The sequence below is a fragment of the Primulina eburnea genome, chromosome 1, assembly GCF_022965805.1.
Source record: "Primulina eburnea isolate SZY01 chromosome 1, ASM2296580v1, whole genome shotgun sequence".
Taxonomy (NCBI): Eukaryota; Viridiplantae; Streptophyta; class Magnoliopsida; order Lamiales; family Gesneriaceae; genus Primulina; species Primulina eburnea.
Window position 1 is genome coordinate 62,294,923 of NC_133101.1, and position 22,779 is coordinate 62,317,701.

General features: G+C 34.7%; 4 protein-coding genes and 1 pseudogene across 5 annotated transcripts; 3 read left to right on the plus strand and 2 right to left on the minus strand.

Moving 5' to 3' along the window:
• Positions 1-2,774: 2,774 nt before the first annotated feature.
• LOC140838653 (flavin-containing monooxygenase FMO GS-OX-like 7) lies at positions 2,775-5,039 on the plus strand. Of its 2 annotated transcripts, none has more exons than XM_073205124.1 (7): positions 2,775-3,328; positions 3,506-3,576; positions 3,672-3,821; positions 3,913-3,995; positions 4,101-4,236; positions 4,404-4,574; positions 4,780-5,039. In XM_073205124.1, exons 1-7 carry the CDS (start codon positions 2,815-2,817, stop codon positions 4,945-4,947), a joined length of 1,293 nt encoding a protein of 430 aa, XP_073061225.1. In that variant the 5' UTR covers positions 2,775-2,814; the 3' UTR covers positions 4,948-5,039. The 2 variants fall into 2 exon arrangements, with proteins under 2 accessions (XP_073061225.1, XP_073061233.1); XM_073205132.1 differs by having other exon boundaries at positions 4,468-4,574.
• A 340-nt stretch (positions 5,040-5,379) lies between these two features.
• LOC140838668 (vesicle-associated protein 1-3-like) lies at positions 5,380-9,784 on the minus strand. Its single transcript, XM_073205142.1, is given in 9 exon segments — positions 5,380-5,728; positions 7,134-7,211; positions 8,319-8,363; positions 8,444-8,602; positions 8,683-8,768; positions 8,771-8,797; positions 8,914-8,995; positions 9,102-9,172; positions 9,447-9,784. Coding segments are annotated over 9 exon segments (711 nt in total). The 5' UTR covers positions 9,499-9,784; the 3' UTR covers positions 5,380-5,617.
• Positions 9,785-11,589: 1,805 nt separating this feature from the next.
• On the plus strand, positions 11,590-12,595 carry LOC140813722 (uncharacterized). Its single transcript, XM_073172385.1, has 2 exons — positions 11,590-11,748; positions 11,898-12,595. The coding sequence occupies exon 2, from the start codon at positions 11,912-11,914 to the stop codon at positions 12,437-12,439; it is 528 nt and encodes a 175-aa protein (XP_073028486.1). The 5' UTR covers positions 11,590-11,748; positions 11,898-11,911; the 3' UTR covers positions 12,440-12,595.
• Positions 12,596-13,345: 750 nt separating this feature from the next.
• Positions 13,346-16,882, minus strand: LOC140838676 (protein GRAVITROPIC IN THE LIGHT 1-like; annotated as a pseudogene).
• Positions 16,883-18,257: 1,375 nt separating this feature from the next.
• On the plus strand, positions 18,258-22,186 carry LOC140838683 (transketolase, chloroplastic). Its single transcript, XM_073205167.1, has 7 exons — positions 18,258-18,827; positions 19,407-19,497; positions 19,593-19,698; positions 19,801-20,083; positions 20,263-20,411; positions 20,485-20,638; positions 20,900-22,186. Exons 1-7 carry the CDS (start codon positions 18,342-18,344, stop codon positions 21,857-21,859), a joined length of 2,229 nt encoding a protein of 742 aa, XP_073061268.1. The 5' UTR covers positions 18,258-18,341; the 3' UTR covers positions 21,860-22,186.
• Positions 22,187-22,779: the final 593 nt, after the last annotated feature.

Here is a 22,779-nt window from a genome sequence, read left to right on the forward strand (position 1 = left end):
ATAGAAAAAGTGAGAGAGACACGCGCGGTGAGGGAGCGTTCGCTTGAGTGGTTTTGGACAGGGACCAATAAAACACTACAGTGGATGGAGAGATGGGGTCCTTTCTTGCCTTCCAAAATTGTCCTTGCCCTGCAGCTTACTGTCAAGTTGCCTCGATTATCGGTGTCAGGGCAATTCCGTACTTTCAGACATAATCGAACCGAATCGGCGACACTAGACGAGGCAGATCAACGTACAGGATCTCGTCAGACGATGAGGATAGACGGCCAGAGATTGCAGCTCTGTCTCCATGTAATTGATTTTGTATGGTCCAGGTCTACGCATCAGACTCCACTCCTACTAATGGAAGACACGAAAACTCGACCATTTTTCGGGTCGTATTTTGTAATGTATATATTTTATTTAGGTAATCTATGAAATTTTTTTTATACTACGAATATTACTTTTTGTTGTAAATATCGATAAGATTAATTCATCTCACAAATAAAGATTCGTGAGACTGTCTCACAAAAAACATACTCATAATATAATTGATAATAACAAATTTTGTTCGTTGCAATGCTTTAAAAATACATAAATAAATATAAATCATTTATTTTACAAAATTGATTGTATAAATACATAACACATATAAAAATATATTAATACAGTTATATCAAGAAAAATCAAAAGATATGACTAAAATCATAAAAAAAAAATGTTTTTGTCATGGACAGACACATATATAATTTAATCTGTATGCAAAAAGACACGCTTAAATTTAACATAACTTTGATTTAGATATAAGTGCAAGAAATCCTTGTTTAATTAGGACCCATGTGAAGGGCCATATTATTATTTTTATCTTCAATGATGTGGAAAGTGTGTGATTAAAGTTCTTTACCTATAATTATCTCCACCATTCATTTATATAATAATTTGGCAATACATTCCCTGTATTACACATGCAATACATACATACATACATACATACATACATATATAAGTGTTAAGATTGGAATTTGGACATAACTCAATCCCAAAAACTAGCTCAAAGAGAGAGGATTATCCAAGTCCTATATATGCAACTCTCAGGTAAATTATCCAACCGATGTAGGACAACTAACACAACTCCTAACTATAGGCAGTCCAATAAATAACGGTGGAACATGAGCTCTGATATCATGTTAAGATTGAAACTTAGACCTAAATCAATCTCATAAGCTAGCTCAAGGAGGTAGGATTATTCAAATCCATATATGCAATTCTCGAGTATATCATCCAACAGATGTGAGACAACTAATAATGAACGCCATTGAATTCTTCCAACGAGAAAATTAGAACCATTTGAAAAGCTATACATAAAATTTGGATTTTTTTTAATTAAAAAAACAAACAAACAAACAAAAACAAGTAAACCATCAGGTAGGTTCACGATGATTCTCTACAAACTACAAAATCTAATGTGGCTAAAAAGTGTGATCGTTTGGATGTAAATTCTTTTCTCTCATCTCAAGGTACAAATCCTAGCTTTTATAACCAAATACATGTTAACATGTACAAGAAACCTTTTTTTGTTTCGACACAGTTGAACTTGGTTTTGTTCTTTTAGATTCCTCTCTTGTTATTAGGTGGCAAAAAAGAAAAGTAACCAAAATGTGTATCCACACCACGACATTAAATCGACACAATATCATGCTATATACACGTTTTTCGAATTATTTATTATCGTATACTACTTTACGTTATCACACATCTTGACTGTATTTGAAATAAATAAATACATTTGATAAAAAGCTATAATATATGTTTCGATCTAGGTACGTTTTGCACATAGAATGATTTGGTTTTGCAACATAAAATGGTTTGACGTTAAGTACAACATAAAATGGTTGCACATAGAAAAATTGATTTGTTTTATGGGAAAATGGATTCGAAACCATTTTAGTTACTTTCAAAAATATTTTCGAGGATTGAATTTAAATTTTTTTAAAAAAAATCTCCATAAATTTTATAATTTTACAAAATTGTCGTTAGTTTTTGGCCCATGGATTGAAGCCAAGATGTTCATTTTGGTGATTGGCATGAAGTGAATTCATGTTAGATTTTTTGTGATGAACGCCCATAATGCATGATCTGGCCCATTAATTCGGTTTGTAACACGTCCAACAGGATTATGTAAAAATATTTAAATAGAATAATAATTAGGCAAAAATTTGTGTGAGACGGTCTCACAGGTCGTATTTGTGAGACGGATCTCTTATTTGGGTCACCCATGAAAAAGTATTACTTTTCATGCTAAGAGTATTACTTTTTATTGTGAATATGGATAGATTTGACCCGTCTCACGGATTATAATCCGTGAGACGGTCTCACATGAGACTCACTCTGATAATTAATATTCTTAAAATAAAATTTATATATATATATATATAATAATAATTTAAAAAGAAACGAAAAAGATGTCGAATGATTCAAATAAAAAAAATAAAAAAATTATTAGAGAAATTAAACTATGATTGTTTGAAATAATAAATAAATTATGAAATATATATATATAATAATTTAAAAAGAAACGAAAAAGATGTCGAATGATTCAAATAAAAAAAATAAAAAAATTATTAGAGAAATTAATTTTGAAATAATAAATAAATTGTGAAATAAAATTTATTATGAATAATTTATGAAAAAATTATATATCTATATTAATTTAAAATTTTATGACTATAATTTATAATAAACTAAGTTGGTTGATAGTTTACAACGTGTTAAATATGTACGGTCAAAAAGTACAAATACAATGAACTTGGATCAATTACACCAAACAAATTCCATATGGAGGTGGCAGTGATTGGAGCCGGTGTCTCTGGCCTGGCCACCGCCAGAGCACTCAAAAGTTCCGGCCACCGCATTGTGGTCTTCGAAAAGCTGAACCAACTCGGCGGCACATGGTCGTTCGATCCCCGAGTGGAATCCGATCCATTAGGCCTCGACCCCACCAGAGAAATTGTACATGGCAGCCTATATAAGTCACTCTGCACCAATCTTCCCAGGCAACTCATGGGATTTTCGGACTACCCATTTCCCGAGAGCAAAAATGGGTGTTCGGGCGATTATTTTCCGGGTCATGAAGAGGTGCTCAAGTTCTTGACCGACTTCGCTGCGGAGTTCGGACTGGTTGAGCTGATTAGGTTTGATTGTGAAGTTGTCAGGGTCGAGCAGGTCGACTCGAGGAATGATCGGTGGCTAATCGAGTCGATATGTAGCAATCAGAAATCGGAAGAGATTTTTGATGCGGTCGTTGTTTGTAATGGTCATCATACTCAACCAAGAGTGGCCACTCTACCAGGTACGTACTAACTAATCGGTGTAAATATATTCATCACATCATAAACTCAATTTCTGAAGAGACTGGATGAGAAACCAGAAAGTTTCCTTAAAATATATGGTTATACACACACACACACACACACGCACACAGATTGTGCAGTGACAAGATTTTTTCGGTTGACTTCCAAATTGCAAGGTATAGAAAAATGGCCAGGGAAACAGATGCACAGTCACAATTATCGAGTTCCCGAGCCATTTGAGGATCAGGTGATCGAGGGCCAATATTTGCCTATATAATTTACAATCATATTTAAACATATCTGGAAGATGAATATAACAAGATTCTATATTTGGAGTTGAAGATTGTTGTGGTTATTGGAGAAGGACCTAGTGCAATAGACATTTCTAGAGACATATGTGATGTTGCCAGAGAAGTTCATCTTTCATCAAGATCTCCCAATGTTGAAGTTTCCAAGTTGGTTTCTGGGAATAATATGTGGCAGCATTCAATGGTGATATTTTATAAATTGCACTCACTCCATCCCTTTGTGATTTTAATATGAACATATATGTAATTATATTCTTTGGGGATTTAAAATTTAGATTGATTATGTAAATGAAAATGGAGAAGTTGCATTTCAAGACGGGGCTTTGGTTCAGGCAGATATCATCCTCCATTGTACAGGGTAAGTATGTTATATTGTCCCAATATTAGTTTCTTATATGGTGTTTGTGTGATTTTGTAATGAACTTTTTTGGACAGTATAATATATATTATTTGAAAAAAACAGGTACAACTATAGTTTCCCATTCTTGAAAACGGATGGGATTGTAAATGTGGAAGATAATCGTGTTGGACCCCTTTACAAGCATATATTTCCTCCGAAGCTTGCTCCTAACCTCTCCTTCGTCGGACTTCCCTATCAGGTGAAATATCCGACGCCTAATTGCTTCTCTTCTGTACGGACTATATTTGGTCGTCTCAAATCTCACATAATATGTCAAAGAAATAAATTGTTTGCTTTAGATTCAATTTCAAACAAGACCAATATTTGAGCTAAAATTCTTTCCTTTCTTTCTAAAAAATCTTGCAGACACTTGTGTTTCTGCATATTGACTTACAAGCAAAGTGGGTTTCCCATATTTTATCGGGTTTAGGACTTCTACCATCGAAAGAGGAGATGGTGGCCGAGGTCGAAGAGCACTACAGGCAGATGGAGGCCAAAGGGATACCGCAACACCACACGCATTGCCTCCATCTTAAGGTAAAAGAGTAATACTCTTGATATGTTATTGGATCTTTCACTATCACGCTATATACTTCCATATCGTGTTGCTCATGATTTTAACTAGTTTCGGATCCGTTTGCATAATGATCAAGAGCATGCAAGTTATACAGATATTAACTTGTTCTTTAGGGATAAAATGAAGTGCCTCATATCTCATGGCACACACTTATTGTTTTTGCAGTTTGAGTACCTGGACTGGCTAGTTAATCAAGTGGGATTGGAAGGAGTGTGTGAAAGGGTCAAAATAATAAGCAGCAGCTACTACAAATTTGCCGCTGATAATGGTTTATGGAAGGCCAAAGACTGGAAACCTGGCAATGGCATCAAAGAATCTCTTAGTGTTGATTAATTTGCTTCTAATCATGAGTGTAAATGTTGTTGCATATACAAACATATAGGGTTCGGATTAATATACCAACAAAACGGATTACTATTTATTCATTTGGTTCATGCAAAGGTAATCAAGGAGCGATGTCATTTTTATATTAAATTTTGTTCGCGGAATCGAACAAATAAACACCAAGAAAACGGAATACTATTCCAAATAAAAACTGAACTAACTTCGACAAATTGAAACTATTTTATATGAAGATCGATCGCAAGTTTTAATTGTTAAATTCCTTCATCTACATCTATTGCCACATCCTTTAGAACTCAAAGGTTAAACAAACCACTTATTTTAAATTTTGGCTACGATGATACATCTTCTGCTATATGAATCCGATGTTCATCATGGATGTGTGCAACATATCTCACAATAAAGAGAGCAGCACAATATATATATAGCAACCAAAAGCATCAGTTCTTTATTGCTAAAGTCGGAAGAGGTGAAGTAAATTTAACTTCCACCACCACTAAAAGCAAGCTACAATCTGAATTCTCAAATATCAATGTCCAAAATTTGAACGGACGGAAAAAATCCCAAGCCTCTACATTTAAATTTTCGTTGAATATTCATGCCGTCGCGCAAATGGACCAGCATCCGAACAAAGAACGACCCCACATTCTCACACTGGCTCTTATTTCTTCATGAAGTATCCCAACAAAATACCAAGCAAGAGACAGAACAGCACTACAATGGTTGAAACACGAGCACCTTGGCCATGTCTGGTTTGTTTTCTCAACAAGTCCTGGCCAAAGAAGTAGAGTAAGGCTAAACTTAAAGCAAAACAAATGCATTGCAAATGTATCACTGATTCACTGTGCGTGAAGAAACTTTTAACAGATTTAAAACAGAAAAAACTTGCTCAAGTTTTCCGTTGAATTAAAAGATTTGTTGCGTTAAAAATGTTTGTGCCATATGTTCCACGAACCCAAATAATACAATTAAAAAGCTACCCAAATAAAGGAAAACTATCAGGCTTATCATGCTCACCCCCTAACCGATAAGAAAGAGGGAGATCCACAATCTCACCTTAAATTCCAAAAATGACATTTGCATCAAACATGAAGTGTAAAACACAGGCTTCTGGAGTGTTCTAAAAAATATAGTGGCAATATGATACAGATATGAAAAGGCACTATATTCGCTTCCTTATTTACATATAATCTGTCGGTCTATGTATCAAATTAAAATGTCATATTGTAGTTGTATCCTTGATTAAGTTCATATTTACAATCGAATTAGCACAATTACAATCAATGCAAGTCCCTTCGTCCAAGTTTGTTTGAGCTGACAGTTTCAACTTCAAAGATCCACAGCATGCACACTACTTTCACTCACATTTATTGCTTATGAAATCACTTTCTTCACCCCAATTCCATAAGATACACTTATACTTCTCCTTCGTCAACGTAGATCATATATATGCATACGAATTGATCAGCTTGCGAGCTTTTTGAGCCGACTTAGATATCATGTAGCTCGTATTCAAAATTATCACGAACTCGAGTGAAGATTGAACAATTTCGAATAGATTCTGAGCCAAATCCAATCCCAAATTTGTCTGAACTCACGAACTTAAATGTAAATGATTTCACAAGCTTGGACCTTTGTTTAATAGAACTCAATAATTATACTCGGGCCAAATGAATCGAGCTTGAATCCAAACTCTAAGTCAAACCAAACTCAAGCCTAAAGTATTTCATTTTCAAGCTCAAGCCTGCTACATGATTGAAACTTACACAGGCATGTTCAGTCAGTGTACTTGGTGAAAAGATTATGGGGATTAGAATTACGGATATTAAAAACACCCCTTCTATAAGCATACCACCCTGGTAATATGTAAATGCCACATGCCTGAATCCACGACATGTTTTAATGAACTGGTTGGAATAGCAATGGATATAAAAAAAAGTATTAATAACAAAATATTTTCCTAAAAAAAAAATTGTGGCATCATCTCCCTATTTCCTTTAAATCTCATCTTTTCCACCTGAACAGTGTTAAAATGCAAGGGCACATTCTCACGGTTAAATAAAGTGCACAGCGAAATTTATATTGTAATGCCAATAATTTTCAATAGGGGTTGAATCACTAGGTAAAATATCAACATAGCCACATAATTGCTTTGAATTAAGCTATAATCGTGTTACCAATTCCTCTTGGAGCTTTTTATTTTGTTGAATAGCCAAAGCTTTCTCCTCATTCAATTTGGAGACAGCAGACCATTCCTGAAATACATATTTTATTATGAGTTAGATATCAAAAATCATCACTAATTTCACCTGTAAATAAGCTTTCAAATATGCTGAATTAATTAGCTGCATCTTTTACCATTTCATAATCTGTTTCATTTGGTCAGACAATTAATTTGATATAATTCAAACCAAGACGTGTATACTATAAAAAAATTACATGCATCTGGATGAGTTTTGTGTAATTACAGACTTATCATTGTCGTGTGCTTTTAACCTATTCTGTAGGTCCTTGAGATGGATTTTATGAGAACAAAACTTGTATATTTGTGCTTTTTTACTTTTACCAAATTTATCAAAATCAAGCAATTGTGTCTCGGACAAGTTGCCCATAACAAAAAAAAATCAGCTTGTCAAGCATTAGGCATACAAGAGGATCAAGTGGATCGAACAAAAAAGCATGTTCTGAGCACCGGATGATTACAGGATATGTCCGTTGCCAACACATGAGGGACTAAAGCACTGAGTGCAACTAAAGGTCCACTACATCCTGCAGACACTCTACATCATTGGACAAGCTACAATTAGTGTGTTAATAATCATTTCAAAAGCATTAAACTAAGCAAAGAACCTAATTCACCCTTTTGATTATCTAACACTGCAGTACAAACAATGCAGTTTAAAATTGAAATTGTTCGATACAAGCTCAAATCCCTCCTTAAATCATTATGCATTTCTTAGATTGACTCTTGATGAGTTTGTATTAGGTTTCCAGCCCTCCTTCAAGATGGGTAATACCAAATGTTTATGGGAAAAACAAATCACAAAATGTGTGGCCTATAACAAATCGAATTTTTATTAATATTTTCCGCACTTAGGGGTGTTGTAATGGCCAATAATTTGATGCTTCTAGTGCATCTTATTATATCGTTAATTGTACACAAACTTATATCTCGGGAACAGCACAAGAAGAAAGGCCCTTCAACGTTTATAATAGATATATTTCCCATAACATAATATCTAGCACCCTCAGTCCCTCACAGACATCATAATTTGAGAGCAGAAAGCCAGAAACCATTAGATATATTTTCAAACATATTACGATGTAACGATATTTTGGGGAAAATAACAAAGATAAGCCACCTCAGAAGAAGAATTTCCCATTGATTGTTTCATCGATCTTGCAACCTGAAATTTAATGACTAAAATAAACAATTTGATCATAGCTGAGGCAGGTAAATACTAAGAAACATTTTAAGCACACTTACAGCCTCAGGCAATGAAGACTTTCTGATCTCCTCCTCAGCAGAAGATTTAGGAGAATTCCCCTCTTCGTCTCCTTCAGGTACTGGGGAGGGAGGATTAGCAGGGATATAAACAACCCTCAATTTAAACTCATGAACAACCTTCCCATCCTCCCTGTTGAACTGATAAAAAATTGACAGGAGTAAAAATCATCGAACTGTTGTTTTAATTAACATCAGTTATATAACCCAACTCAACCCACCATTTCTTGAGTGACATCCTTGCTCGTTGAACCATTAGGAGCAACAGCACTTTGCACCAGAAACTTATCCCGACATTGCATGTCTGGGGGCGACTCTTTTGCGCTTGCATAGTAACTAACAGACAAAAGAAACAAGAACAAATATTTTTTTAAAAAAAAACAAGACATACAAAATTCAAAAGGAAAAAAACGTAACCAGCAATATCTTCAGAAAGATCCGAGGGTTTTCACCTGTGACATTGCACACAGAGTTGGGCAAAACTATACCAGCATTCGGGCGAACCGAGTATTTCTTGGGATTGGTCGTTTTGACCTTTTAATTGAAAAAACACAGTTATCGATCGCAAAGTAACATATGCCAAATATCTTATAAAAGGATAAAACAGGTCTTGCCGTTCTGAAACTACAATGAGAATTACCTTAAATGCAATAAACTGATCGGTCTTATTGGCCAACTGCAAAGAACATGAGCTCTGCTTCCTCAATTCAACTTTATTCACAAGCCCACATCAAAACAATCAAAACACACGAAATATCATCTTCAAAATTAATAAATTAAATTAGAAATAAAAAAAGAAACTTTTTATATCCATTCCAATAAAATTGGGTAATGATTCCATATAATTGTAAACGAATAACACCAAGAGCATTAAAACGCATCTCTGAAAGCCGACAAAAATTTCACATAAAGCGAGCATCATTCCAATTCATGGTTCATGGGTTTGATTAAAAAACAAACAAAAAAAATCCCGTAACTTACTTACATGGGAACTTCAATTCTGAAGGTTGAATATTGATAAAATCCCCCATACTCATGTTTCTAAATCTTTGATTGTATCAAGCAAATCAGATATATATTGAACAAAAAATTTCACAAATTGATGGAATGAAATGGGAAAACAATCAAAATGAACACTGAGAAAATCATCTCTGTCAGGTTTTGTTTGGACCACGAAGAAAGGAAGGCTACGAGTTTTTCTAATCAGTACATATGGATTATATCACCCAATCCTCAACCCTTTTTTCAAAAACAATACTACAAATGTTATTTTCTAAAGAATTTGATTAAATCGTTATTTTTCCTCAATAAGCAACGACATTATCACAAAAACTCCTACTCAAAGATAAATTATTTCAATTTTTGATAAATATATTTTTTTTAAAGAAGATAAAAAATCAGTCTTTGTAATAATTCGAAAAAGAACAATTGGTTTCCAGTGGGCTGTATGTATCCATGGAGCCCAAATATAGTTTCTGGTGGGCCTTATTCGATTGTAAACAGGTTTTCTTTAAAAAAATCGAAATTTTAATGGTCACATTATTAATAATATAGTAAGATATTTATAAAACAAGATAATAATTTGGGATATTTTAAGAAGGTCATTTAAATTGCCTAACTTTCAATTTTTTAATATTGTTTTTAAATTATAGATAAACCTTTAATTTGATCTTACGAAATTAAAAAAAAACTACAGTTTTATATATCAATTTTGTTAAACGAATCTTCTATTCATGAAAAAAAATTATGACTTATATGTCAAATTTTATTTTTCAATGTATGTATGTATGAATCGATTTGACCCACCTCGTCTATATTACAAGAGACTTACTTTATAAAATTATATTTAAAACCGAGAATTCTGATCTGAAATTTTATAATTAAGTTTAAGGTTGTCGTTGAATCAATATCATATCGAAATTGATTAAACTTGAAAAAAAAAAAACAAACTAAAACTAAAATTTGATAACATAAAAAATCACAAAATTATAAAAAAAATATAGTGGCTCAAATATCTCTGTCTGTTCTCCATTTGTTACAATTTGCACGGAAAAGTTTGAACAAGGCAACCACACTTGTCAACTAAAAAAAATTCAAAGGAAGTATTCCAAAAGAAATGGAACAATGAATAATATAAACAAATACACTAATTGCGGTAGCTACCGGTTGCAACCAAGTATTAATACATGCACATTTATGTTATAAATAAATAAATACTTTGAGAGATAATATTCAATAAAAATTCATTATAATTTTTTTTGACAATTCTGATTGACTCGAAGATGCCTGCTTCTTTCCAAGTCGTGCTATTCATACTTCATTGACTTATTCGCATAATCATTTGTTTAAATAATAAATTCATTTTTATTAGTATTTGAATAACTATAGTTTATAAACAAATTACAAAATAATTATATATTCTTATTAATATATTAATTGATTGTAAAATAAGTCAGCATGATGGAAGTTCTTATTTAAATGATTTTTTCCTAATTAAATTAATGAAAACAAACAAATACAAAAAAAAAAAAACAAACAAACAAAATGTGTTGCACTAGGGCAGTGGTGCAACATCGTACAAGGTAGCATAAAATTTGAATAACATGCTGAAATATTTTATTAATTTTATAGAAGTAGTTTTAAAAAATAAATAACTTAGGAAGAACTTAAAATAGCACAACAATACAATAATTTTGAAATTTTCGTATTCTAATCTCAAATAACTCTTGAGACTCCAGCCACCCAATTTTGAATAATAAATATCTCATCCACTAATCACAAGCTAACACCTCTCATTCCTGATAAATTCCAAACCAGCAATCAAAACTAACCAAAAACTGCACACCAAAACTTTTACTCGACTTTTCAAACTCAATCTCTCTATATTATAGGAAACTGCATTTTTTGTCCCATAAGTTTACTTTTTTTTAGATTCTAATCGTAGTCAAATTTCAGTTTTAATATGTTATTAGTCGTTCTTCTAATGTGATGTTGATGTGACAGCACGTGTCACAAATATAATAATAAGTTACGTGAACTATTTAAATAAAAAAAATTTAAAATTAAATTATATATTATTGAAACTAAAATTCCACAACTAAAATATCAAAATCTTAAAAAGTTTTGCCTGTATTATATATACTACACCATGCTCTTCTCGGATTCTATGTACTTTTGCAATTATCTTCATCTTCAGCATACGAAAGAAGTAAATTATATGAAGTACTCGAATGATTTATTATTAGTGTGGAATAATGTCTTCTAACATACCTCTCTCTCTTTCTGAGGTCTGCCTCACTCTTTTCCGTTTAGCCATGTCGGAAGATGATCCGTGGCCTTTCTCCTAGTATTCGTAGCCCATCTGTGAATATATAGATTCATTTTCACACTTGTTATATATATCTAGCTAAGGTTATAGGAAAATTTTCATTTCCAGGGAAAGAAACTATCATGAGCTGCAGGAGACATGGTTTCTTGATCAAACACCATCTAACGACGCTTTTCCGGCGGTTCTTCCGGAGAAATCGCTCATCGGATGCGTATATTCGGCTAAACCCGATCGAAACTGATGCGCCCGAGGCTGTTTCAAGGCTCGTCGGCTGGACACGGCACCTCGGCACAAAAGCGCAGGCAGTGGTATCAAGGAATAATCATGCGGGACAAGGATACATCCGGGTCGGTGGAGACCCGGTTTTGGAGAAACCCGTGCAGGTTCCTAAAGGGCATATTGCGGTCTACGTGGGTCCACGAGATGGGGATTCTCAGAGGATGTTGGTGCCCCTAGCGTATATTAATCACCCTTTGTTTGTGGATTTGCTCAAAGAGTCCGAAAAGGAATACGGGTTCAATCATCCGGGTGGAATAACGATACCTTGTCGGATCTCGGAGTTTGAGCGTGTCCAGACCCGGATCAAGGCGGTTCAATGTACCCGGAAGTTGCAGGTTCGGAAGAGATCCAAAAGAAGTTTAATGGGTTAACGTATATACGTAGACAGATACGAATTGTGACTAATATTATATATTAAATTTTTTACATATGATATAATCTGTAAGGATAAAATGAAAGTTTAAAGTTGTTAATGTGTTTGATATTAAAGATTTATTCTTGTACAATGAAAGTTTAAAGTTTTTTTATTTGTTTGATATTATAAGATTTATTTTTTTATGACGATATTATACCATTTTATTTAATGATAATCATCAGAAGGACTTAACATTATGAATTTTATGTTCACGATGATATGTTTGAAATGTTATAAAATATGTGAAGATGATTTGATTTTTAAAACACGATATTTTAAATAAAGCAGGATATCAATTTTTTAAAACGACTTATAAGCTGACAAACTGTTTATTTTGACAATTTATAGGATGTTTTTTTTTTTTAAATTATCAAACAAAATTTCAAAATTTATAAGAAGAGAGCTTATAATCTCTGCTAAACAATCTCTTGATCAAATGTGTACTCTCTTAATCAAACGTGTCGTAGACAATGAGGCAACGATTACTATAAAGTAATTAATGGGTTAATGTCAATGCAAAACTGTGACTTTTGTTTTAAGTTGAAAATTTTTAGTTTTAGTTTTCTCTATAATTAATTTTCATCTCTTAAGTTCAATGATAATATTTCAGAAGAAGGTCCAAAATCCATTTTCCATACTACTATTAATTATATCACTATATACAAGCTTGGTCAAAAAAATAAAATAAAATTATATTACTATAAACTTGAAATAGTTTTTAATTTTATAGAGACTACATTTCTTTTTTTGTGATAAATATATATAATACATAGGTAAATTACATGACCTAAAGTGAAAGTTGATCTACTTTTTAAAAATAATTTTTCTATTAATAAGAAACCATTTTTTTTCTTTCGAAGAATTAGAAACCAAATTTGAACTCGCATGCATGCTTTTACACGTATACACGAGAAATTTGTATCGTAAAATCTAAAGTAGGAATTTTTTAATATTACAATAAATCCTCAAAGATAAAATAAAAGAGTAGTAAATTTATGGGATAACATTCTCCCAGTTCCATTTTACCTGCGATTCCCTAATGCTGCACGAACCACAGTGAAAATGCTACCAAGAGGATAAAAGCACAAGAAGATAATACAGAAAACATTCTCAGACGAAGCACTGATACATGACAAGCACTGAAATACATACATGATACATGCTCCAAAATTTCGGAACAATAAAAACGGTCATTCAGTCACTTTTATACCTGTAAGGTAGACTTGGGACTGGATCACGCCACCACCAATCCAAAAGCCGGGCATAACCATTAGGCCGACTTTAGGATTTTGATCACTGTCTTCTGTAATGTACTTTTTAACGACGCTTTCCATATAAACTTCCGAAAACTCATTGTCACGCTTCACTTGAAAGATTTTGACGGGAGGATCAAAAGAATGTGCCAACATGTGCAAAAGCCAAATCGACATGGCAAGTTTCAGAAAAGCCTGGTAAAAGGCAGTCCTAGGATGTCCACCTCCCATTATAAAATTCCAGTGGTCTAGGTTTCCAAAAAATGAAGCTTCCATTTTTGGATGGATCAGTATTAGGTATTTGTTCTGGCAAAATTTTCCAAAAGCTGAATCTGGAGTCTGGCATACGGCATCTAGAGGATCCATTTCCCTCAAGGCAAGATACTGCTGGAACAAACTGTCATTCGGAATCTCTAGTGGGTTTTCTGGTTTTATGGAATAGCTTTCATCTTGGAAATCAATGAACATTCTTTGGCATATGTGAGATTCAAAGGCATATTTCTTGTGAGCTCGCTTTGCATAAACAATATCTGGCTCTATGGAGTTTGCTGCGGCGTCAAGATCCCATCCAGGCTGCTTTCATCATGTTAATCAAAGGTTTGGAAAAGTCGTGGATGGCCCTGGAAGCAGCTTCCACTGCTGACTTGAAAAGATCCGGTGACAACTCCAATGAGGAATATCTATTTTCATCACCACCCCCTTCAGTTTCTTTGGTTGACAAGCCTCTGAGCTTTAAGTTCTTCTCAAGTTTTACACGTTTCTGATTTGCCTCTTCAATAAGCTGTTGTACTTGAAGGATCTCGGAATCTTTATTCTGAATCTCAGACTGAAACTTTTTCACCATGACCTCGTATGTTTTTAACAAGCTCTGCTGTTCTTGAATCTCAGCAGCTAGCCGGGAGTCTTGCGGAGAAAAACAAACAGGTTTGGGGTGGTGCTCTCTATAGAAGTGCTTGAGTTCAGATAAAATTTTCAACTCCGATATTACGAGTTTATCGGCAGCTTGAATTTTGTCAGGGTCATAAGGAGTATGAGCAGATTGAAGTTGAATGTAAGCTGACTTCAGAGAGGATATGTTTGTAAATATCTTAGATACTAGGTTTTCCATAGCTTCAGGATTTTGATTTCTGACATCTTCCATTGGTTGGGGATGAACCTTTTGGTTGCTGCTTTCACGAAGTTGGGTATCTTTCGCACCAGTGTGTTGCATATCTTCTTTTGATGATGGCAAAATTCACCAAAATAGTTTTGCACGGAAGGTAAATACTGTACAAGGAAATGCGAATATACATAGATAAGTTACACGGGATGTATCAACTGAATCTCGGAAATGCTTGAACAGAACCAACACAAAATCATGGTTAAAAACTGTCAAGCTTAAGAGGCACGTCCCACTCCAATACTGTGAAACAACACCATCAACATTGAAATAACAGTTTTCTAAGAGTGCAAGCTTGTGTTTGTTCTAAACAACGCTTCACTAGCTAATGAGAATTTGAAAATTATGGAAAGAGAATGATATCTCATGAGATTACATGCACATCTGTTGGTATATGTATTAATATGTATGTTTGTTTCACCAAAACCAGTAATGTGTGTCCAGAGGCATGATAACTTTATTGATTAGACACAAGAAATGGCTAAATGCTATTTAATTAGCACATGAACTCGAGTAAAGAATAGTTTAAAACACCCCACCCACTGGACTATGACCAAAAAGTAAACAAATATTAATAAACTGAATAACTGCTGTATGATCAACACCTCTCACTTATTTGGTAAAATTTCCATAGTTAAAATTTGATATTCTGATTTATTATTCTTTGCAACAATCCAGGACAATCATGGAAGGTTGGGATAAAACAAGTCAAATAATATTGATATTTAGAAGGTAACATTCCTGTTTTAACTACTCTCCTAAGCCACGGAGAGAACACAATAAATAGCCCACATGTAATCTTCATAATAGACGTCAATTAAAAATGAAGAGAGTCTCCAATTTACGCTGATGTTATGTCAAGGTTCATTAAGCTTCAAAGGCACCGAGAAGAGTCAATTGACATTTTGGGTGGGATTTAAGAGGTTCCTCTCAAACACTGGGGGAAATATACTAGGCAAATTTTTATTCTTGATAATTAATTGGAAATCACTCATGGAAATCACTTATTATGCAAAATGTTGGATTACTGCAAATAATAATCGTATTCCATTCACAACAAAACTTATAGTCAACATAAGGCATAATATTCTTATCACAAATGGAAGTTACATCATTTACCGCAATTTGGAAAACTCAAAGTGAATATAATATGGAGATTCGATCACTCAGAGCTCATTGGACAACAACGGTGTACCAGCGGACATTGACCATAAATTTAAATTTTCTCAAGGGACTTCAAAATTTTACTAAACCAAGAACAACTCAAAGATAGTCTCCCAGCAAAAAGAAAAAGAGAGAGAGAAAAAACAAAGATCAAAGATACAGAAAAGAATAAAAAAATCGATGTAAACAAATACCACAACAAGTAAACATTACTGCAATTCATGCCAATCAAAATCCAACCGCCATAACAACCAATAACACTCACTTGACAATCACAATTCGCCGATGGTAACACATTAGAGAACTCAATACAAAAACATCATTGCCTCCCATTTTTAAGAAAATGCAGAAAACACCAACGAACATACCATGTGAAAGACATCACCAGCTCTTCCTTAACTTTAGCATTTATCTAAACTTCCATCAACCGTTTCTAAACCTCGCTTTACACATACTAAACAAAAATTCGTTTTAATATCCATTACTAAATTAAGTAAAAGAAGAATCGCCTCCAACTACACATAAATAAACTCTAAAACTCCTAATCACCAAACCCTAGAAAAACAAACAAATGAAAGCAACGGAACCTATTTGACATCTACCAATCAAACACATAAAGTTGAGCGGAAAAAAAAAACATAAAACAAATGGACAGGCTTGAAGCTACCTGCTCGGAGATCCCGCCGGCAATTGAGGCGATAATCTACCGTAGTTCGGACTTCGGAGGATAAAGTGACTTCGGGGTCAAGATGAAATCTTTTTTTCCGACAAAGATCACTACCATCACTCCACACAGTATTAAAGGTAAAGCGAAATTAATATCAGATAAGAAATAAATAATACAGAAAATAAATAAAAATTTCAAAATATCTAATTCTTATGCAAATTCCAGAAATACAGAAATTATGGAAAACTAATAGGGGATAAATAAAATGACTAACACAATATTATTTAAAAATCATGAAATACATTAAAATAATTTTTCTAATGACTTTAATTTCTAATAGGAAGAATAACCCATATAAAATCAGTTATTAGCAACTTTTATATTATATTATAAAAATATAATTATAGCATCTTTACATGATACATTATTAAATTATGATTATTTATTTTTTATGAAGCTTATCCTCAAGGTTTACACATTAGACCTGTAAAAATCGATTAAAAAATATTTGATTCATCTTCAAAATTATCAAATTCGAATCAAAATATTAAAAAAATTTGGGTTTCGATTCAATACACTTGAGATGTAAAATTTTATTTATAGAGTAAGTCTCTTGTGAGACGGATCAACTACATCTATATTCACAATAAAAAGTAATACTCTTAGCATAAAAAATAATATTTTTTCATGGATAACTCAAATAAGATATTCGATTCACAAAATACGACTCGTAAGACCGTCTCACACAAATTTTTGTCATATTTATATTTATCCCGATTAAGTTCATCTATGTCCTAAGTCCTAACTAGACCCTCTCACAATCTTGTGTCCACACCTCAAGTTTCATCTCCTTTTGTATGGTAATTTCCCAACTTAAACTCCATAATTTCAACAATAAATTATTCGACCTATGGCAAGTTTCATGAAAATGATAAATAAAATAATATTTTTGAGCAGCTGCCGGACTTTTCCCACCATACTTCACTATACCTAATTATATACTGGTTTATTTTTTTGTGGTAAAACATTAAACATGTAATGAATGCTCAATAAATAAACATGTTGCAAATATAATAAATCGAGCTTAAAGAAAAATATAGGTCATCGATGATGTTTAATATATTCATATCAACATCTCAAATTTAAGACGAGATCTCAAAATCGAATTTAAGCATAATAAAATTCTCGTCTCAAACTAAAATTAAAAAAAAATATCTAATTTTAAACTAAACCCTTGTCCTAATAAGCCATCGGTGACCTCTCTATTTTAAAAGTTCACCTACCACGGTGGGTGCGAATTTCTTTTTCAGTGCAATTCTGTTACTTGTATAGGATTTATTTAGATATAAAAATAACTGAATTAAAGGATTTTTTCCCCTCTAAAAATGATACCAAATGTAAAATATTTTGTATTTGGATAACTATATATTTTTATTATTTATATATATATATATTTAATATATTTTATAATTTAAAATATATTATTATTACGAAAGATAACTAAAATAGCAGAACAACTGTAAGTAAGACCAAATAGCCTACACCTCGTATTTTCTTTGATCTTGTCCCCATTTTTTTGCATTGTTTTTCTCTCACACAGAAACAGTGCAGAGCCATGGCTTCTTCTTCCTCCCTCATACCATCCCAAGCCATGCTATCGCGCGCGGCCATTCCCCGCCATGGCTCCACCACCACCTCCTCCTCCCAGTCCTTGTTCCTTCCTTCCTTCTCGGGTCTGAAATCTACCTCCACGACCACGTCCTCCATCTCAAGCCGCCGCAGCATCCCCGCCACCATCCGTTTTCCAGTTATTGCTTCCGCAACAGTTGAAACCTTAGAGAAAACTGACACTGCTCTTATCGATAAATCCGTCAACACGATCAGATTCTTGGCAATCGATGCCGTCGAGAAAGCTAATTCGGGGCACCCTGGTCTGCCAATGGGATGCGCTCCGATGGGTCACGTGTTGTACGATGAAATCATGAGGTACAATCCTAAGAATCCTTATTGGTTTAATCGTGACCGCTTTGTGCTTTCCGCTGGACATGGGTGTATGCTACAGTACGCGCTGCTTCACCTCGCTGGATATGACTCCGTCAAGGTCTAATCTTTGGTTTTTTTCGCAATATTAACTAATTTATTAATCTTTTCCGATCAAATATACGACATGCACTAGGATTTTTGATATTAGACTGTGCGCGTGGTAGGTGTGAATGTGATGGATCTTAGTGGGATTGCTTTTGGATACTGAGTTGGTAGGTTAATCTTCTTTTTTGTTTCGGTGATGGAAGGTTGATCTTCTTTTTTGTTTTAAAGATGGGCCGTGAGAAAATTGCAAAGATCCAACTTTGAGATAATCTGTTGAGATTCTACTGTTAATGTAGTTTTCTGGGATTGAGTGAAACTAAGTTTCAGATTTGTTGGGAATTGTTGTAAAAATATCGGCTTGGCTTTGTACAGCTCCGGTGATTTTCGAATTTACTTTCTGGTGCTTTTTCTGGCTTCTTAGAGAGTTCAGATTCAGCTGGGGGATAAAATTGTTATTTCTGCTCTTTTGTGTTCTACTGGTCTGTGGAGCACCTTTTAGGGGTAGTTCGAGTTTTATAGAAAGTACATATGCATATTCGATGCCTCATGAGCATTTCATATGATTCTTGGGCAAACTTCATTAACTTGACAGGAAGAGGATTTGAAGAGTTTCCGTCAGTGGGGAAGCAAAACACCTGGTCATCCTGAGAACTTTGAGACACCTGGTGTTGAAGTCACTACTGGTAGAATCTAATAATGAAATTTCGATTTGTTTGCTTCCATACACTTGAATGGGTTTTCTGAAACTGATTACGGTTGACACGTTTTGTTTGCACAGGCCCACTTGGTCAAGGCATTGCCAATGCAGTGGGCTTGGCTCTTGCAGAAAAACACCTGGCAGCCCGCTATAACAAACCAGATAGCGAGATTGTTGACCACTACACGTAAGTTAACCTCAAAATTCGTCTCTTCATTTGTGTTCTTTGATGATGGATTTGGTTCACTGTTCTTAACTTATTTGCCTGATGGTATTGGCTCCTTATTAGGTATGTTATCCTCGGTGATGGGTGTCAAATGGAGGGTATATCAAATGAAGTGTGCTCCCTTGCAGGACACTGGGGATTGGGAAAGCTTATTGCCTTTTATGACGACAATCACATCTCTATTGACGGTGACACCGAAATTGCTTTCACTGAGAGTGTTGACTCTCGTTTTGAGGGGCTTGGTTGGCATGTGATTTGGGTGAAGAATGGTAACACAGGTTATGATGAAATTAGTGCCGCTATCAAGGAAGCCAAGGCAGTAAAAGACAAGCCCACTCTGATTAAGGTCAGATATTCATTCATTTTTAGGGATAATTGAATACCTCGGTTCCTAAAAACACATGGAAATTGTACCAGCCACTGGCCTCTGTTTTTTTTTTTTTTTACTTCTTATTTCTTCTTGAATTCTTTGCATCTTGTTGAAGGTAAAATCGTATAATTTCCGTCTTTTTTTTCTCCAAGCAGGTAACAACTACCATTGGTTTTGGGTCCCCCAACAAGGCCAACTCATACAGTGTGCATGGAAGTGCACTGGGTGCCAAGGAAGTTGAAGCAACCAGAAAGAATCTTGGATGGCCTTACGAGCCTTTCCATGTGCCCGAAGATGTGAAGAAGTAAGAAATTGGATTCCTCTTGATTTTAATAATTTATGTTAGACTTCATGATTTTGGACATACTTTATTGCAGTCATTGGAGCCGACATGTTCCTGAGGGTGCTTCATTTGAAGCTGAATGGAATGCCAAGTTTGCTGAATATGAGAAGAAGTATCCAGAGGAAGCAGCTGAGTTGAAGTCTATCATCACTGGTGAACTACCAGCTGGTTGGGAAAAGGCTCTTCCTGTGAGTAATTTTGCCCCCATTTTTTTTATCATCTTTAACCTCGTTTATGACTTTGAAAGATGCAACATCTGTGAATATGTTATTACTATTAAAATGAAAGAGCAATTTCAGAAAGTTGCGGATGCTTGGCCGTGTGAGCAATGAGTGTAATGTTAGAAAACAGATCATGCAAATGCATATTAAATGAAAAAAGCTTCCATGTTGTGTTGTATTGTTATATTCTCTCGAAATTTATTTCTGAGTAACGTCCCTTCATTCCAGACGTACACACCTGAGAGCCCAGCTGATGCCACTAGAAACCTTTCTCAGCAAAATCTCAATGCTCTTGCAAAGGTTCTCCCTGGTTTGCTAGGTGGCAGTGCCGATCTCGCCTCATCCAACATGACCCTTCTCAAAATGTTTGGCGACTTTCAAAAGAACACACCAGAAGAACGAAATATAAGGTTTGGTGTTCGTGAACATGGCATGGGAGCCATATGTAATGGAATAGCACTTCACAGCCCTGGCATCATTCCCTACTGTGCAACTTTCTTTGTTTTCACTGACTACATGAGAGCAGCCATGAGGATCTCCGCACTGTGTGAAGCTGGAGTTATTTACGTGATGACCCACGACTCAATCGGGCTTGGAGAGGACGGACCGACTCATCAACCTATTGAGCATGTGGCAAGTTTCCGAGCAATGCCTAACATATTGATGCTCCGTCCAGCGGACGGCAACGAGACAGCTGGTGCATACAAGGTGGCTGTTCTTAATCGGAAGAGGCCATCAGTCCTTGCCCTGTCTCGACAAAAGCTAACACAGCTTCCTGGAACATCCATCGAAGGTGTTGAAAAGGGAGGTTACATCATATCTGACAATTCATTCAATAACAAGCCTGATGTCATTTTGATTGGAACCGGTTCCGAGTTAGAAATTGCAGCAAAGGCAGGTGATGAACTTAGGAATGAAGGGAAGAAAGTAAGAGTTGTCTCCTTTGTTTCTTGGGAACTTTTCGACGAACAATCTGATGAGTACAAGGAAAGTGTTCTGCCCTCCGCAGTAACTGCTAGAGTAAGCATCGAAGCTGGAACGACATTTGGCTGGGGAAAGATTGTTGGATCTAAAGGAAAGTCCATTGGAATTGACCGATTTGGAGCTAGTGCGCCTGCAGGAAAAATTTACAAGGAGTTTGGCATCACAGCGGAAGCCGTCATAGCTGCAGCTAAAGAGCTCTTGTAGGCTGAGGTTCTTTGATTCCTTGTGGAATTCGAAGACCACGTGCTTTTGGATTTCGGGTTGGTAAAACTGTATTGGAAGAATGCATAAGAAACTCGGTTTAGGATAAGTAAGTCTGTACTCGAGAGTTTGCCACAAAAACATGCAATTTTTCTGTGTTTCTTTTTGGTTTTTGAAATCTAGCAGCAGAGTTTGGAGTCTAAATGGAACAACAAGAGAGAGTTCGGCATATCATACTCCTGATTTGTAACATCGTATCGTATGTTAACACGTTTCGAATAATTACAAGGTTCTTGTTTCAAATAAGCAGAAGTAGATAGGCAATATGAATGCGAGCTATTGCTTGATCCTTCAACGTGAGCTTGACTTATATTCATTATCATTATTTTTATATTGTTTTAGATTGGAACATGAATTCAAACCATTGATGTGTCAGAATTGATGGGGTGAACCTAATCTCTTCTTAAAAAAATAGAAGTACAAAATAGAGATGGAGCCCCGAATCCAAGACGGATCCATCCAATTAGCAAGTGGTAGTTGAAGGTGTGTGTTGGATGTGGTTGTTGGGAGATTTATGCTTTAAACTTGACCATCCACATTCTCCTACTTCCAATCTTTTGTATGACACTGATTGCCACTCACTCTTTGCATTTAACTTATTGTCAATTTTAGTTGGTGTGTAGTCTTTGTTGCTTCTAACGAGTATTCAAAATTGGAACATTTGAGTTGGGACCTTGAGAACTATAAATTGAGGAATTTTCGGTGAGTTGTGGGAAATGTTTGTTAAAATTGAGCCTCGAACTTCATATCATTTTAATCTTGGAATATTGATGTCAAATCAAGTTGTAAATCATTGATATGAGTATATTATGCGATTTGACGTATAGACGGATTTATATTATCATAGTTTGTTTCATAACTGT

Coding starts and splice junctions, on each gene's coding strand:
- LOC140838683 (XM_073205167.1), top strand. CDS start 18,342: ATGGCTTCTTCTTCCTCCCTCATACCATCCCAAGCCATGCTATCGCGC. Junction 20,412..20,484: donor GTGCCCGAAGATGTGAAGAA/GTAAGAAATTGG, acceptor ACTTTATTGCAG/TCATTGGAGCCGACATGTTC. Junction 20,639..20,899: donor GTTGGGAAAAGGCTCTTCCT/GTGAGTAATTTT, acceptor CCTTCATTCCAG/ACGTACACACCTGAGAGCCC.
- LOC140838653 (XM_073205124.1), top strand. CDS start 2,815: ATGGAGGTGGCAGTGATTGGAGCCGGTGTCTCTGGCCTGGCCACCGCC. Junction 4,237..4,403: donor TCGTCGGACTTCCCTATCAG/GTGAAATATCCG, acceptor AAAATCTTGCAG/ACACTTGTGTTTCTGCATAT. Junction 4,575..4,779: donor CGCATTGCCTCCATCTTAAG/GTAAAAGAGTAA, acceptor TTGTTTTTGCAG/TTTGAGTACCTGGACTGGCT.
- LOC140813722 (XM_073172385.1), top strand. CDS start 11,912: ATGAGCTGCAGGAGACATGGTTTCTTGATCAAACACCATCTAACGACG.